The following is an 18,535-nucleotide window of genomic DNA, read 5'->3' as shown; positions in this document are numbered from 1 at the left end:
CTAGAGGATGTAAGAATCTTGGTTTTAGAATAGCAGCAATGATGCTTTCTTACTCTCTCTTGCTAATTTCTTTTAAAAGCACAATTTGGTTGTGAATACATCCATGCTGTTTTCTTTATCCTCCTCTAGGGCAGCTCCTTCAGCTTCCCGGGTATTAAAAATTTTATTTTTGTTTTAAAGCTAAATATTAAAAATGCTCAAAAGTGAGGGATACACTCAAGTACTTGTAGCTTCTTAGAGAGGCTTTTGTCATACTCTAGATAAAATGATGCAACATGCCTTCGTATTTGAGGTGCATTTCTCCTCTGCGTTTGTACTTGGTAAACTTCAGTGCTAGTGATTCTTAGCCAACTTAAATGAACGTCTCCTCTGTGTGCTCAGTTTTAAGGCTCTACATTCCTTTACAACTTTTCAATGTTTAGATTTAAATCTCACTTCAGATATTCCTTATTTTTTTGTAGGACCGGGGATGCTGCTATTAAATACCAAATGATTCTTTTACAAGCTGAGGGAGTGAAGGTATCTCATGGAGTTAATACATTTAACTTCACACCTCGTAAGGCTTGGGCTTAATGCTCTTTTAAGCCTCTATCATGAGGCAGTCATTTGTGGGTTTACATCTATGTAACTGAGTCCATTCTGGGGTCACCAGTAACTTTAGTGCTGAAGCACATAATACGGCTTTCATGTCACTAAGTCTGCCATTCATAATTTCTTATGTTTTGTTTTTAAGGGTATTTCTTTGACTCTATTGCAGCTTCTAGGTGTCTTATTTAAAATAATCTTTATATATAAATGACTCATATGTTATAAAATAAACAGAAGAAGGTGAATTGCTGTGTTTTCAAAGTTGCTTATAATTTTTTAAGTGAAAGACACTGAAATACAGCTCACTGTAAGCGATTAGCCACGCTTTTTTTGTATTTGTTTTCAGTTTTCTCAAGAAAGCTCACAAAACATAGATCATTCATTAAGTCAGACTTCTTATCTCCTAAGTAATTTGTTGTCCCCATTTTCTTTCTTCCAGAAAAAAAGTGCGTTTGGATTGGAATACAGATGCTGCCTCCTTGATTGGAGAGGAACTTCAGGTGGACTTCCTTGATCATGTTCCTCTCACTACACACAATTTTGTAAGCTTTTCCTCTTCTGTATTTTGATGTAATTGTATCAATTGAACCACATATTCAGTCAAAGAGTGTTTTAGGCACTATGTCCCTTTTGGCTTTCTAAAACCAGGGAGATTTCAGAAGTGGTGATATGATTCTTCACCCCTTCTTCCTACAAATTACATTGGCTAAATATCAATCTGCAATTAAATGCCAGAATTCTGCCTACCTTTGTGATTCCTAAGTGTCAGGAGGCTTTAAAAGCTCACATTACACATTCTTCAAAGATCTGATGATTGCCATTTTTATTTTATATAAACATATATTTCAGTAATTATCAATACTGATAAATACTGTCATATTAACATACCATGTCTTTAAAGTCCAGAACTAGGAGATAGCCAGAGACTGAAGACACAGGTTCATCAGTCAAAAAAGGCTGAATAAATTTGGCAGCTTTATTGGACTGTTGTTAATTACACTGCCTGTACAGGAGTGCTGTTAATTCTGCAAGGTCATGACGTTGTTTTGTGAGCTAATGCTGCTTTGTAATTTGACAGAGTGTGTTTTGTGGGGATGAAAGACTTTAGATTTGTAATTCCTTCTTAAGAATGGATTATTTGCTTGGTATAGAGCAAATAAGTAGAGCTTTTTTTTTTTTTAACAGAGATAATGCCTAGCTCTAACAGTTTTACCTTGTATTATTTTGTTCTCCCTGGGGAGGAACTCTATTCCTATATTCTAGACTTTTTGTTGTTTTGTCCCAGAAATATATTGTGCCAAGTGGCAAAACTAAAGCATTATCATTTGCATCCATTAGAAAGGTTGGGATTGATTTACAAAAACTGAAAGTAGCTTTGCTTCTACTTTACATTTTTAGAAAGCTACAGATAAAATTGTCTGCAGTTGGTCACTAGAAAACTAATATTTTTCTCGAGATCTGGAAGATGCTCAAACTTTGAACCTTCCTCCACAGTATGCTCCAGAAGAAAAAAACATTTAGTTTATTTTATCTTTTTTTTTGTATTTCAGAAGCTTTAAAAACTGTTAGATGCCATTTCAAAAAGTAGAATTTTCTTAAACTATTTTACTTACTAAGGAATTTATTTCTTATGCAAGGGGTATTGGTTAGTCATAAACACACAACAAGCATTTTGATTAATTAAATAATGAGGTGATTCTTAAAATCTGATCTTCCTTCACCTCCTTGGTGATACTAGAAACAAACAAAACCCCCAATTCTTCGCTCATCCAACTCTGTAACCTTGCTGAGCACAAAATAGTGCTTTTGAATTTGACAGAACACTTTTTAAAATAATCAGGTAAACAAAGCCCTAAATATTTGTAAGTTTTCCAGGTTTGCAACCAAACTGGAAATATATGCAAGAACACTCAAGTGTTGTTTTAAGTTTGGTAGCACTCTGGGGACACTGATAACATTTTAACATGGTATTTATTTACGTCAAGCTCTGGAGATGTTCATGAAGAGAAGCTAGTAGCTTGGATTAATCATTTAATGTATTTTCTAGGCTCGGAAGACATTTCTAAAGCTTGCTTTCTGTGACATCTGCCAGAAGTTCCTGCTCAATGGGTTTCGGTGTCAGACATGTGGTTATAAATTCCACGAACACTGCAGCACTAAAGTTCCAACCATGTGTGTCGACTGGAGCAATATCAGACAACTCTTGTAAGGACTGTTCCTTTTTAATAGCAACAGTAATTCTCTGACAGACAGGAATAGTTTTTTTTTAATCTCTACCATAGAGATAAATTTGTATTGTTGGGAAGTGTAGTCACTTTCCTCAACATATGGAACTTATGTATTGATTTCATAAAACAGCCAGCAATGATTGTCTATTCCCAGGTGAAGAAGGCCATTTAGATTAAATGCATTTTGTTCTTGCTGTAAATTTTAATATTCTGGGACAAGCAAAACAAAGATCTTGAATGACCAGGCAGTTAATGCCCTCTGTTTCAACAGAGGAATAGTAATTCCTCTTGCATAACACTTTTGTTAGAAGAAAAAAAGGTCATGGTTCAGTTGTTTTTTAGCTGTTGGAAGCATGCGTGCTCAGAGCTACCACAGCTTTTGGACACCCTGTTGAAAATGCATGGAATGGTGAGAAAACTGATGAAGGATAATACTTTCTTAATGCTGACTAGAAAAATTGAAAATCATGTTAGAAGTCGTCCTTTTATTCAAAAGTGTTAAAACCTATAATTGATTTTATGTGTCCTACTTAGTGATTGTATTTTTTGTAACTAAACTTGATCATAGAGTTATGCATATTCTTACACTGACTAGTCGTTTAGAGTGTAGGTTGACTTGTGCCATTTGGTGCTACCTGTGTTTAACCGAACTTAAAAAATTTGGCGTCGAATATCCTTTCAGGAAAATCTGAATTCTGATGTAAAAAGATTTTTATCATAAGCTTAGAAAGAACACATGGAAATTTTCTCTGGGAGTCTGAAGATGTAATTTTCAGTCATATCATACACAGAGGAAAAATATTATCTAGAGATAGAACATGTTCATGAAGTTAATTATACGGGGAAGAAACAGCCCTTTAAATTTTCAGCTTTAAAGAGCATTGTACAGGAGGTAGTGTAGCAGTTGAAATTGTAATTGTTTTTGTTGATATTTCAGATTGTTCCCAAATTCAAATATCAGTGACAGTGGTGTCCCTGCACTACCTCCCTTGACAATGAGACGGATGCGGGAGTCTGTCTCCCGGATACCTGTTAGGTAAGCTAGTATTTCCTGTCATTTCTGTTTTGGGAAATACAGTTGTTTAAAAACAAAACAAAAAACCAAAACACCCCCAATTCCTCAAATAAAGAACAATCTCATAGAAGGTTGGGATACACATGCAAGAAGGCAACACCACTTCATCATAGATAACATGTAGTGTACTTTCTTGTTCTTAGATTCAAGCAAAATGTTGATTTGGGATTTTATATTTTTAATTTTTAGTCTTAAGATTTTAAGGGAGGGTATTAAAGGTTTGTTGGAGACCTTTGTTTTTCTGCCTAAGAAAATTCAGGGCTCCCTTTGGTATTTTCATGAGTTAATTTTATCTGATCAGTAGTATAGATATAAGGGTTTGAGACTTGTTTTGCATGACTCGCATACATAAACTAAAATAACTTTCTAATTTTATGATGACAGATAAGAGTTTAAAGAGGGAACAGTAGAAACTGAAAAATACACTCCTCCTAAATAAAATTCTGAGACTTAAAGAGAATGTTCCTGTAGTTTTAAATGCTAGAATAAAAATTGCTTTCCTTTCAAAGGGGCCTGTCTTCTAATTTATGCCTGTATTTTTTTTTCCTTGAAATTCTAGAGGCTGAAGAGGGCAGGCCATCTTTTGTTTTTTCTACATCCCTTTGAAAAGTCTTGGCCTATTCAGGATGAGACACAGAGCATGTAGCTGACTTGCAAATGGTTCTATGTATTTATTTATTTAATTTAGTGGGAACTGCATCAAGAATTTATGTTCTCTTTGTCATCTTACTCTTATTTCCAGTGTTGTTGAACTCATTAACTTGATAGTTTTTTGTGAAGGCTGGCTATTTTCAGTTAAGATACTTGTGTGATTTCGGATAAATAAGGATTGAGTGACCTTAGCAGTGATTTATAACTCTTTGTTGAACTGGATTTTAGTGTTGGCCTCCTTTTAACTGGTGTTGAGTTTCATGACTTCCTTGCTGGCTGTTCTGTGTGAACCATTGAACAGTCTTGCAAACCTTTAGGAATTCAGGACTTAGCAGTAAAAGTAGCTCTTAAGATATGCATTTAACAGGCTTGAAATGAACAGTTTGTTTAAATTTCACAGACCTGAATTAATCCAGCAGAGCCAGTATTTTATCAGTATATTAAATGTGATTTGATGGGGATCGAGGTAAACTGTGGCAAAATTTATAATGGCAGAAACAGATTTACATTAAACACACTAGATAAGTAAGTGAGCTGACAAGATCTTCAAGTTTTTAAATTTATTTCCTAAGTTAAATTGGGAATGATTCAGCTGACCAAATAGTTTAGTTAGTGTGTAAGTCCCAACTTTTTCTCTGTTTTGAAATTCTGTGTATATTGCTTTTGGACAGGTTATACTAAACAGTATTTTTCAGTTGCTAGAGGGGAAAAAATAACCACAACTTTCCCTTTCTCTCTCTTTCCTTCTCAGTTCCCAGCACAGGTATTCTACACCTCATGCCTTCACATTCAACACATCAAACCCTTCCTCTGAGGGCTCTCTTTCCCAAAGACAGCGATCTACATCCACACCAAATGTCCATATGGTTAGCACTACAATGCCTGTAGACAGCCGGATAATTGAGGTAATACTGGTAGGAAGGGAATGGCATAAATTTAAATTAAAATTGTGACTGGCTATCTAGTAGTCACTGGTTGTTTTTTCTTCTTTGCTTTCTGTCATTTGCTTACTGTTTGCCTTAGTTGGCTGAGTGATGAAAAAATACAGGTGATACATTTGTATAGAAAGGTGGCAGTTCATTGTTGCAGTCTTTATCAACTTTACTGAAGTTCTAGGTAGATTTTTGTGTCTGTAAAGATGTGGGGAGCTTAACAATCGAGTTTCACAGGTCTGAAAAGAAACTCGGTTTTGCTGAAGAAATACTTACTAGGCATGTCGAAAAATGTTCTTTCAAACTTAAACTGGGTTTGTTGGGGGGCTGGTTTATTTTAAATCAGACTACAAGTACTGTAGGTCTGGATGTAGTTGTCCAAGTTGGGATACTCAAGTCAAAGCTTCGTGACAATATGTTTTCTTTTATACCAGTACAGAATTAACAGCAATTCTGTGCTTGTGTGCTAAAGCCATTTGTCTCTGAGAATATTCCTGCTCTTACTTGGTTTCAAGCAACATTTTTTTTTTCCCATACCTTAGACTGACAGTAGTGAGAGACAACTCTTTGAAGTCAGGCTAAAGTGTTTGGGGGTTTTTTTGGTTTTGTTTTGTGATAATCTTAACAAAATAAGGGAGCTGTGTTCAAGAAAGGCTTGCAGAAGGAAAGTGCTGAACTGTATGACTTAAGAAAAAGCAGTTTCTTGGGTTTTTGCTCTGGAATAGTTTAAAAACTCTTCAGGCCAAGCAAAAGCCTTTGATGACTGAGTTTAATTCCACTGTCAGCTAGTAGTTTACAGACTTCTGTGGAATGTGAGGACTCTGAAATGTGCTAGAGAAGTCCTCTGGACCTGTGGAACCGAAGAAAAGTGCACTGCAGCCCCGTGAAGCCTTTTTGGTTAGAAGCTTTGTGTAAGCTGGGCTTTATGGGGAAAGGTGCCCTCCCTTTCTCTTCATTTTTCTTAAGATTACAGACTATTTTTACTGCTTCAGAAGCCTAGATGACCATCTTTTATGGCACAAAAATTAATAAAGCACTCCAGAAAAAGAATGTGGATTAACAAATTTAATGGTGTGATGAGCATTTAAGGAGACATTGCTTTCTTTATCCTTTATGCATGACAGTAAAGGCAGAAATGCTTTCTATTCTGGCTCTTCATAATATCATAGGGACTGAATAAAAATAATTGTCATGTCTGAAAGGCAATAGCTGCTTTTGCAGAAGGCTTTAAAAAAAGCCAAAAAAACAACACACAAGAAAGGTTAGTAGAGACCCTCTAGTATGAGAAAGACCACCTTAATAAAGTGGTTTACCAAAGGATGGATACTGGTGAACTTTGGACTTTGAACAGAAGTACTTACTTAAAAGTTCTACTGCACTTAATTATTATATATCAAAAAAATTAGGTTTACTTTTTCTTTCATTTATCCTAACATTTAATTTTTTAAATTTTTTTTTATACTTCCTCTGTTCTTTTCTTTTATCTCTTACCGTGTTGGCCTAGAATAACAGCCTGAATGCTTCTCCCAGTTCCTGGTGCAGACGATTTTGTTTGAGGGGAAGAGTAGGTATTTTCTTGGTGCCTTTTGTTTTCTTGTCATTAACAGGATTGCTATAACTTGTAAGCCATGGCAGTGTCCACATGAAATGTTTAATCTCGAGTTGATTTGATGAAAATCTTTATAGCATGTTTATATTTAAATATTGAGGATGCTAACTGAAAGAGGCAAATTGATAGAACTTCATTCTTTGTTTAGCTGAGTGAATCCATACTACTATGAAATTGGGTGTGAATTGAATAGGCTTGGATTATAGATGCATTTGGTCACACAGTTTTTAAAGCAAAGCCTTCAGAAACACATATATTATGTGGCTTTTTTCCCTCCTGAAAACTGAGAATAACTGTATGAACTCCTTAGATTGAGAACATAATCTACTGTTTTCATTTCACATCACAGACTACAGCTCTGTGTATGGTGTTATTTGTAAGAACACTGGGTTTGGTTCATTTGCTGTAGGATTCATAAGCAAAAAGAAAATACATCGGTGGAAGTTCAAAAATACTTTTTTCTTAAATAAAAATTGCATATACTGAAGTATGAGAACAGTTTTAAACTAGTTGTCCTTTGCCAGCTTACTTGAAAGCAGTTACATTCTCATGCTGATGTACAAAACCCATCCCTTGTTATTAATTCAGGTTCTTAAAGATTTTTGATGTCCTCAAAATGGACAAAAGTAGTAACTTGTAATAGTTCTTCATTGGTCGTTCATGCAGATTTTAATCCACTCAGGCATATAGGTACTCTGCAAGAATACCGTATATAGAGTCAAGCCTGGGAGAATGCAACTAACTAGCTAAAATGATGTATTTCATAAATGAATAAGGATAATTCAGTTAATTTGAAAAGTGTATGGTGGAACGTAGGCTTGTTCTGTCCTCCTACGAAATCTTACATTTATTATTCTACTAATTGGTTAGAAAGTTTGAATTGACTGCTATTAACTTCGACAGTATTTAACATTTCTGTAGTGCATGTTCTTGCTTTGTACTTATACAGTACCTGGATATTTTACCTTTCCTGTATGTACTTTGGGATAATACATAGAAGGTGAGAAAAGTTGTAAAGTCATGTTTGTCAGAGCTTAGTTTATCTTGTGCATGGCTGTAGAATTGTGTTGTAACGTGCCTGTGGCATGAGGTGAGAGTTGTCGCACTGTACCAACTAGTGAACTGTCTAAGAACATGCTTTTCAAATATCGCCAAACTTTGATCTGTGGGAAAATGTTTTGAAAATCAGATTATTTTGTATTAGGCCATTAGACATAGCCTTTTTTGGGTTGAAATAGTATGGTAGAGTTATTTCAAAATGTGTATTGACTTGGAATATTTTAGGGGCTTTTAAGTTTTCCTACTTGTAACCCAAAACCTCTTTGAGAACTTGTCCTCTAGAGATACAGGACCATCACAGGAGCTATGTTCACATCTGAAATACAAGCATGTACAAAAATCCACTGGTGGGAATGCAGACAGTATTTATGGTTTTTCTTCTTGTTCTGTGTCTTTTTTTTTTTTTTTCCCTCTTCCTTTTTTTGGTAGTAATACCTTTTAATATGCTGTGACTATTTTTTTATGTTTTGTAAGAATTCACAAATTGCATGTTTTTTAGCATATAGGATTCTTGTAACTAGAAAATAACCAAGCTGTCATCTTTTGGAGGGTGTTGGTCAATACTGTATAGCACTTGACCAAAAATGTCAGGAACTATTTCAACATTATTCCTGCTTGTTCTTTTGTATGTTCGCATACATTCATTAACTTTATTATCTGTCTTCTCTGTTTTAGGATGCAATTCGAAGCCATAGTGAATCAGGTATGGTTTAAAAAAAAAATAAATTAATATTATTTTGTGTTTATTTTCTTGTTTATAAATAGTTTTTCTTCTATTTTTATATTTAAGCCTCACCCTCTGCTCTTTCTGGAAGTCCTAACAATATGAGCCCCACTGGCTGGTCTCAGCCCAAAACCCCAGTCCCAGCCCAAAGAGAGCGAGCCCCTGGATCTAATACACAAGAAAAAAACAAAATTGTAAGTGTGGTAATATTTTAATTTTTATTTAATATGTTAAACTAGGCTGGGAGTGGTGATGTGTTGGGATAAATTTCTGTACTTAAAAGGCAATAAAAGCTGCTGGTAATCTTGGATGGTTCTGCACTGTGTGTATGTAATAGCAATATAATTTTAACTAACTTGGGAAAGACGACACTATTGCCTTGCATTATAAATACCCAGATCAAAGTTTTCTGGATTGAAAATTCATTTCAGACAGTATCGTGAAATTATTCAGTACAAGGATTACCTTTCTAAATCTTTAGGGGCTGCACCTTTTTTATTCTTTTTTAAATACATTTAAAGTTATTATCACTATTTGACCTGTTGCTTCCATAGAAAGTGGATATTGATAATGCCATCATTTTCATAGTAAAGTTAGTCAAAAGTCTCAGGGAAAAATAGATTTAACAAAATGCAAGTGTTTCCTCAAAGACTTGATTTAAATTTAGCGGTGGGGTGAAAGAAAGAAAAGTTAGAATAATAATGAATAGTATCTCAAATTTGTGAAGACTTATAAGATTTAAAAATTAAAGTACAGTTGCTTAGTGGGACTCACAGTTGTTAATCTCTTAGATGTTTGAAAATTCTGCTCTCATCTTTTTGGTTTATTCAATATGTAAATGAGTTCCTGAATTTTAGTATTGTAATTCTGAAAGAGTCAGTATTTCATAAGTCTTTAAATAGTTGATTATAAAACATCTTAAGATCTAAGATCAGGATTCTAGTGCTTATGATAAGGATAGATTCTTGAGCAGTTCAAACCATCCAAGAAAATGTTTTGGTTTGGGGTGGTTTGATTTGGTTTTGTTTTGGGTTTTTTTTTTGGTAAATAAATACACCACCCCTCCCAAATTGAGGAGAAAAACAGAAGTCCAAACTGCAGGACAAAACCCTCATGGTTTCAATGCATCTTAAACTTGTATGAAGTAAGTTGTTTCATTTTTGGTGTGTGTATATATAGCATATTTGATTAAATACTTAGAGTAAAAGCTCTGTCAATTTTTGTTCCAGAGGCCTCGTGGACAAAGAGATTCCAGTTATTACTGGGAAATAGAAGCAAGTGAAGTCATGCTTTCTACCAGAATAGGGTCAGGTTCTTTTGGAACAGTTTACAAAGGCAAATGGCATGGTAAGTTCTTGACAGGTGTTATTGTCTTCTGAAAATGTTGATATGGTAGGACAGCAATCCAGAAAAAGGTAAAATTGTTTTAATGGTGCTGTTTGCTTATCTACCACCAAAGGTACTAGTTGAGAAATACTAATTTCCTAATATTAGCAGTAGGGAAATTAAGGCAAAGAACAGACATCAAAACCTGACTCTCACAACTGCCATCTACATGTTCACTATTTTGGAGCCAACGTAGTTTTCTTTATTATCATGTTCTACACAGCTTGTTTTCTGAAAAGATTTTTCTTTCCTTTAGCAGGATTGAATTAGCAGGGAAATTTCACAGCCTGATGTTAAATTATATTTGCCTGTTTTTAAATAGTGCTGTGGTTTAATTAGCATTGTTATATTCAAGGTGGCAGGGAAAGGAAATAAGCATAAATTGCTTTTACTGTGGAGTTTTTCTAAGGAAAAAAAATGGTTGATGTGAGAGTTTATGATATAAAGTTATCTAGAATACTTTGAAAAGAGGCACACTGCAGAACTACAGAATTAGTTTTCAAATTCATGCTTGTGATTTAAAGAAATATGCACAAACGCCTCCAGGCCCTAATTTAAACAGCATTATTCACATAAAATGACCAAAACGAATCTGGAAACTTACCTTCCACCCTCTATTTTTAAAGAATATGTACTTGCATGTCTTAAAGCCCAAATATTGTCAACATCAATGGAAGGCCTACTCTTATGCTAAAAGTAATATTCTTGAACAGTTAAACTGATTTTATTATATAAGTGAAACGGAAAGCAGAAGTCAAGAAGAAAACTAGGTTAAACAAGATTTTACTAAACAAGGTCATAAATAAGGATTTCTTGTTAATATTTGTTTTACTGAAACATTTCCAACTCTTCATGTATCGAGAACTTCGGTGCGTTAAAAAGGAAATGCATGGAACCATGTATTTGAAGACCCCTCAGTTGTGTGCACAAGATGGCTGTATAGCTGTCTCCTAACTCAGTATAGATAAGATTCAATATCTTATTTGTAACTGTTTATAGTTTTCCTGATTTCTCAGGAAAGTTGAAGTTAAATTACCAATTTTTTTTTTTTGGTAACTATCATTTATGGTGTGGTCTTAAAAGATTTCAAGGTTTAAAAGATTTCAAGGTTTATATTTCTTGCAAGTCTTTTCTGTTTAGAATTGAAGAAACTGGGAGTTCATTGTGCAAATGAGTGAAACTGCAGACTTTTTTTGTAGTAACCTATTCTAATAGTACAAATACAGCAATAAAAATGCCTTGGTGAAGCTAAATGAAATTAATTGAAGTGGTCAGATTGCTGCAAGCTTAAGTAGAAATTAAGGTAGACGTGTTGGGTTTCTTAACATGCTCAACTGTAAAGGGCTGTTTGCGATGAACTTTTGGGGAGCACCTGTGGAAGATTGTCTACCACTATATGCAAACCATATTAGATTTCCAATAATCTTCCCTGACTTAGTCTTCCAAAATAAAAATGAAGTGTCAAGGACAGTCTTGCACTGAGGAGTGCGTGTCTCATTGAACAGGTATCTTGCACTTCCATATTTTTCCAGATTGTTCTGATGGTTAAGTACTAATTTTCGTATTTGCACCACTTCTGTTACAGACCCCATTTGGATCCTGTAGTGTCCTGTAGCATGCTTCTAAATTTAAAAGGCGGAAAGAGAACCAAGGCAGTTTAAATGGGTTGGAAGACTACCTATCATAAACACTCACATTTCCCCTTTGGCCCTGGTAATCAGTTCTAGGGTTTTGGTGGTTGGGGGGTGGTGGAAGCTGATTTGTCTTCAGATTGCTGATAAACAAAACAAGTGTTATTGTGTATTTGTTTCTGTAGAGAAAACTGCTTGGGAAGTGCCATCAAGCCTAAAAAAAGTGTGGCACCTGATTCAGTAAGAACAGTGTAAGGTTAAAAACATGTCTTCATCCGTGGAATAAGGATCATAATGGAGAATGTATTGAAAAACAATCTGAAAACATTTGGCCTGTAATCAGGGGATGCTGCATCCTTACCTTGTCTGGGCATAGCACATAGCAATATACTTCAGGTATTGGTGGAGCACCTACTGGCCTTGCACTGTACATCAGCAGGAGTTGCAGTAGGAACTGGCTACTTCAGAGCCTGTGCTTTTGGTAGCCATATGAACGTGCAGTCTATCAGTTACGTTCTCCTGGTTTGCTCTGTAAGTGGAGAGATCTGTAAGCTACAAAAGATAATGTGTATTGCCAGTGCGAGATGGTTCCCTTTATGAAGGTGCTAGAGGATGAAATAGGAAGTATATTGCATTTACTGAAGTCGAAGGAAGAAGATATAGATGTATAATAACGTGTTTGGTATTTGTGCATCTTTCTGACTTCAAGTTATACATCAAATTAAGCAACTTGTAACTACAGTGGAAGATACTGCAGTTCACTCAGGGTACTCTGAAACTTTCTAGTATCAGTTTGCATATCCTTCTCATACTTTGGCAATATTTTTTTTTAAATTCAGCGGTTAGTATTCCTGATGTATTCAGTTGATCATTATATTCTAGAAATGTGCTAAGATATTCTTTGCATATATCTTTGGAAAGAGACCATATTAAGAAGAAGAAAACTACTTGTGGTAGTGGGGAAATCTGTCTAGAGGGATTTTTTTAATGTAGGTGATGATTCTGTAATGCTTAAGTGGCAGCAGTCTTTAAGGTATGGGATAATCCTTGTTTGTGAGTATAGCACCTCTCAAATCTTTGTACTGTATGTGGACTAACACTGAAGTTCCAGCTTTGTTAAGCTGCTTTTATCTTCCTGTGACAGAGTCAAGGCAAGTTTATCCCCCTCTTGAATTCTGAAATTCTGTCCATCTGTAGTTAAAAATGAATGCAATGCTTACTTCTTTCACTGAGGAATTGGTGGGTTTTGCTGTTAGTGCTTTTACTGTTGGTAGAACAGTCAGCTTCTTTCCACTATTGTACCTTTTTTGAATCGGTTTCATTCTGCTGTTTTCTGGATGTACACTCTGTAGAAGTTTTTACAACTTCATTCTCTGGAAACAGTCTCCAAACAGATAGCACTGAATCATCATATATTCCTCTCTGTATTACCCTTTAACAGATACTGAAATTTAAAGCAAGCGCTAATTCTGAAAGCAAGTCAAATGAAACTATTAATTAAAATTTTATAATAAATCAGCTTAAAGAACAGTAAGATATTCCCCAAATTTGTTAGTGAAATACTAAAATTAGTTATAGCATTCATGATTTTTCTGCTGTTCCTGGATAGAAGATTTATTCCTACCATTTCTGAAATTAGTTTTTTAAAATAAAGTTTAGATTAAAAAAGATGTGTGTATATACATATAGATAGTTTTTTAGTATATAAATTTAACTATATAAAAATACAAATATATATATGTAGGCTAAAGCTGGATAGAAAACAGAAACTTTGGATACTGTTTGGAAGCCAAGAGACTGATGTGACTGTGCTTGAAATAGTGTGCTAGGAATGCACTTACACTAGAATATCTTCCTTTTCAACAACTATTTGAGATTTTAGTAGCTTCATGTCCTGCAGAAAGCATATGTGCAGTTCTAGCCAGCCATAGCTGTTAAAAAGTAGAAGGGAAGCATGTGAACAATTAATGACTTTTTCCATTAGACTGAAATTCAGGTAAATTGCTTGTTTTTATGGAAATTTATATGTCTACAGGAAAATCTTGACCTATGTACAAATTAGTAGAGGTGTCCTATCCACACATGAACAATTTTAACTATACTGTATATTAATGTTACTTTGGGGGGGGGGGGGGCAAAAAAAGCTGTATTTTTAGTAACTTCTATGGTAAATGTATTTTCAGGGGATGTAGCAGTGAAGATACTAAAGGTTGTAGATCCAACACCAGAACAGTTTCAGGCTTTCAGAAATGAAGTGGCTGTATTAAGGTGAGTTGGTAGGTTCATTGCTGAATTCTGTTATTCTAAGGCACTGTATTTGACTATTACTCCTCCTTTAAGCCATCTTGCCCCATATTTTAGGTTTGATAGGTACAAAAAGCAGATCTCCAGGGAAGAAGAATAACAAAGAGAGCATATAATGATAATTCTGAATATAGTTGTGGGACTGTGAGACAGCAGTCATAATTTGGAGTATTTCAGTGATTCTTCACTGTTTCTGAAAGTTGTCTTTTCAAATAATTAATACTAGCATCCATAATTGTTCAGGTCACATTTGTCATGCAGTAAAAGGTGAGGATTAATAAATTCTGCCATAATTCTCATCACTGGATGGAATACCTGAACCGTATCTCTTAAAATCGCAGCATAATTCCCCTTTTTTTTTTTTTCTTTTAATGTATACTCTGATCTACATAGCTGTCTTCTGCTTTGTAGTGTCCAATCAACTGTGATGTTAATCCTGAAACTGAACCAGTTAAAGTACATAAGAACTATCTTCTCATCTGTTAATTCCTTCACAGTTTATAATGATCCTTTAGTTTCCTACTGGGATTCAGTCCTCTGTCTAACGTTGACACTTTTTCGCAGCTTTCAGGGTGACTGTTGTTATTCCAATAACTTTTTCTAATACCACTTTGCAAGCGTGAATGTTGGTTACTAATTTCAAAACCCTTAAATTTTCATGACCTCTTTTTTGTAAAGGTTAATTTTAAATAACTTCCTTGGACTAAAAGGAAATGTTTTAACTAAAAAGCGGAAGATAATCAGTTTTATTTAAAAATTATGAATTGGCAACTGTGGTATATGATTTTTAAAAACAAACTTTACATGTCCACCTAGAAAAAATTTTGCAGGAAACTCATGGTTTTGGATGCAAAAACTGAAATATATTCCTCCAGTCGGGAATGCATTTTTAAAAGAATTTGAAAATGTTTTTCATAAAGATGCTAATATCTCTTTCTGCTGTTTTTTGTTAGGAAGACTCGGCATGTTAATATTTTGCTCTTTATGGGTTACATGACTAAAGATAATCTGGCCATTGTTACACAGTGGTGTGAAGGAAGCAGCCTGTATAAACACCTGCATGTTCAAGAGACCAAGTTCCAAATGTTCCAGCTCATTGATATTGCTCGGCAGACAGCACAGGGAATGGAGTGAGTAGGATAAACAATGATGGCTATTTTTGTTCTTGGAATGGTGTTTCCCTTCTCTTCCCCAGACCCTAAACACGTGGAGTTATTCTGCTAAAATAGGAATGGGTCAGGTGGTATGCCAAGTAAAGATTTTGTGCAGCCTTGATTCAGCACTGTTGTGTGCATACTTACTTTCATTTAGTAGTTTTTCCTCCATGGATTCTTGCCTTAGTTCATGTTAGACTGTTAGTCACTTGTCAGCTTTTCTGGTGTTTTATCTTCCTTTGTAGCTTGATGTCTTACTGTAATGCACTAGATAAGATCCTATTCTAAACATAGAATTAACTTTTTTTTTCCTTCTCTGTGTTACTATGACATTGCAGTGTTTGGCAAACACTAATTTATACTTGTGGTACTTCTGTGAGGTGAGGTGGGGGTGGCTGTTCCTGTTCTACAGCTACAGGACTCTCACAGAGATATATTTTGGAAGCATTCTCCACATGGCTGAGTGACCCTCTCTACTCTTTCAGAACACATTGATATGTTATGACATGTTATGTCAGGAGATGCTGACATTGGCTGACACTGTCAGTGTTCATCCGTTTTGTAGATCAGGACCCAAGTTTCTAGTCAGACACACAGAAAACAGGGGTGTTTATTGTGATTGCAAATTAAAGCAGTTTGTAAAAAGTAAACCTTAGCACAGCATACAAATTTCATGCATATGGGGACAGAACCCAGTTTTCTAGGGGATTATATAGTTACATAGCAATGATGCCGCTCTTTCTGTTCCTGAGATGTATTTACTGCACTGCTTCCACTTTCTGTAATGCATAAAGCAGTAGTTATCAGCTAGTGCTTGTTTACATTTCTCTTTTCCCAAAGTAGATGCGTTCTGTAAATTGACTAAAGCAAGAGATCTGTGAAATGGTTGAGTATGTAATAAGTGTGTCACAGCTCTGTCAGTAAATGGACAGGCTAACTTTGTGTGAACAGCCTCCATAATGGCACTTTCTGCTTTTTCTTTCTCAGCTATTTACATGCAAAGAATATCATCCACAGAGATATGAAGTCCAATAGTATCCTTTCCTAACTTAATCATATTTCCTCCAATGTGAGAGTGATTTGTTGTTAATATGGAGCTTTTTGGGGGGTTGAAGTAGCTGTTTCAAATGTATGTAACTACTACTGAGTAATTCCTATTGATGAGGAGGAAGTTGCTTTTTAGCAAGGACTTTCATAGAATAGATGTGCTTGCTTACCAAACTGTTGTGATAAAGATGAAAAAGATGTGCAGTGGTTGTGCTCCAAAAGTGTCTTACTTTACTTAAAAGGGTGTTTATGGAATTCTCAGTTATCCAAACACTGTGTTGGAGAGAAGCTTCACTCTTAACTTGATGGGAGAGATGCGTGCATGTGTGTGCTGATATATGTGTGCACATACAGGTTTTGTTACCGTTTCCCATACATTTTTAATAAATCTAAAACACCTTCACGTTACTGGCAGAAATGAAGCCAAAAATCTTGCTTTAAACTCAACAAAAGGCAGCCTTTTACCACTATATTTCTTGCCAAAATATAAATTGAGTAATGCATATTGAATAAGAATGTTGTGACTGATGTCTTTTGCCTTTGAAAATGCCAGCTTCGAAATTGCCAAGAAGGGCATCCACTGAGCTAGCACCATAAATTGTAACTTCCTTTCATAAAATATAAACAAACTGTTTTGCAAATGTCATCATAAAAAAATACGCCGAATGCAGTAGTTCCATAATGCAAGGGGATTCCCATTTTCAGTTAACCCAGAAAAAGAATCATTTTGGTATATAGGTCAGGAGTTCGTGATTCCTGATAGCGATGACTATTTTAGTGAAATAAATTAACTCTTCTGACACAGCAGTGAGAACTAGGAGTCTTGTCACGTTTTATATTTCTGAATCATCTTTTTGAACATTCTTAAATGAAATTGTAAAATTGTATCTTCTTAAAATAACCCCAATAAAGAAGGTGCTATCAATCTTAACAGATAAATCTATTAAGTAGGTAGATTACAAATGGTAGACGTGTGTATTTCCAGTTGAAATAGTTTAATCATAGTTAAATCTCAGGAGATCTGTCAGAGAGCTTTATGTAAATAGATACTTATTTTGATATTTGTTTCTACTTGTAATTGTTTTTTCTTTTTTGAGTTGTGATGACTTGTGTTATTTCCCTATGTGTCTCGACACCAGTTATTTTAAGTACCTGCAGTCAGTGATGTTAATTAACACAGTTGATTTCTATCCTAATTCACCATGAAGATAAATGTACAAATAATGCTGAAACATCTGGTCTTGTTTAATCTTAAAATGTTAACTCTGTAAACATGGATGCCATAAAATTACTTTTCCTCTGTTTAAGATAGAACTTGTGGCAGGTTTAAAAATATAATCAGCAATATTCTTGGATAGTTGGCTTCCGTTTGTGATAACCTAACCAGACACTTCGTAATCACGTCAGGAAATTCGGAGTTGTTTACTCAGGTTTTCTACAGCATTTCTTTAACAAATGTTCAGATATATTTCTTCATGAAGGCCTCACAGTGAAAATAGGAGACTTTGGTCTGGCAACTGTAAAATCTAGGTGGAGTGGATCTCAACAGGTGGAACAACCTACTGGTTCAATCTTGTGGATGGTGAGCAAAACATTTCACTGCTTTTAAATAGCTGTCTGTCTTTCTGTTAATAGGTTTTGTCAGTTGAACGCTATTTTTAAACTTTTAAATCTAAATGAATCAACATACACTGTCAGTACTTTGCAGACTTTTATTCCAGTTGTAGGACAAGTTAAAATTGGAGAATGAGGTGCTGGAGTGCTTAATTGTCTAGTGTAGACACCATTCACCTAGGGATTCTTCTTTTGATTTTTGAAGTTATTTTCAATACTGAGGGCAGAGACAGGGCCATCTGCAAGGAGCTATTCCAAGGGGAGAGGAGAGCCTTTCTCCTGCTGTAGTCCTGCCTTTCCCCAGATTGGCTTGTCTTGCTGGAGAGCAGGCTTTAAGCTGCTTAGTGGTGGCTTTGTGGGACTGGTGAGACTCTGTCTTCATGTTCTTCACTGTGGCCTCTTCCCCTGCTCGGGACTTGGCAACATCTCTTCTCACACCCACTTGGCTGTTGGCACGTTTGGCAGGGAATGGGGGAAAGGATAGGGAGTCTTCCTGGACTGTGGGAATGAGCACGATTCATCTTTACTGTGGT

At 35.3% G+C, this 18,535-nt stretch overlaps 1 protein-coding gene across 6 annotated transcripts in view; it reads left to right on the top strand.

Moving 5' to 3' along the window:
- The window catches only part of RAF1 (Raf-1 proto-oncogene, serine/threonine kinase), an 80,470-nt gene that overhangs the window by 56,063 nt on the left and 5,872 nt on the right, over positions 1 to 18,535 (top strand). For 3 of the 6 annotated variants that reach the window (XM_074914405.1, XM_074914406.1, XM_074914404.1), the window contains 12 exons: positions 1,028 to 1,130; positions 2,636 to 2,793; positions 3,754 to 3,852; positions 5,294 to 5,447; positions 6,979 to 7,038; positions 8,818 to 8,845; positions 8,933 to 9,060; positions 10,096 to 10,213; positions 14,067 to 14,151; positions 15,141 to 15,317; positions 16,329 to 16,375; positions 17,852 to 17,970. In XM_074914405.1, the coding sequence (XP_074770506.1) occupies positions 1,028 to 1,130; positions 2,636 to 2,793; positions 3,754 to 3,852; positions 5,294 to 5,447; positions 6,979 to 7,038; positions 8,818 to 8,845; positions 8,933 to 9,060; positions 10,096 to 10,213; positions 14,067 to 14,151; positions 15,141 to 15,317; positions 16,329 to 16,375; positions 17,852 to 17,970 (1,276 nt within the window). The remainder of the gene's footprint in view (positions 1 to 1,027; positions 1,131 to 2,635; positions 2,794 to 3,753; positions 3,853 to 5,293; positions 5,448 to 6,978; positions 7,039 to 8,817; positions 8,846 to 8,932; positions 9,061 to 10,095; positions 10,214 to 14,066; positions 14,152 to 15,140; positions 15,318 to 16,328; positions 16,376 to 17,851; positions 17,971 to 18,535) is intronic. The other 3 variants (XM_074914408.1, XM_074914407.1, XM_074914409.1) reach the window with 3 other exon arrangements.

The sequence above is a fragment of the Athene noctua genome, chromosome 10, assembly GCF_965140245.1.
Source record: "Athene noctua chromosome 10, bAthNoc1.hap1.1, whole genome shotgun sequence".
In the NCBI taxonomy this organism is placed as follows: domain Eukaryota; kingdom Metazoa; phylum Chordata; class Aves; order Strigiformes; family Strigidae; genus Athene; species Athene noctua.
This window is presented reverse-complemented; position numbering and strand designations above follow the sequence as displayed.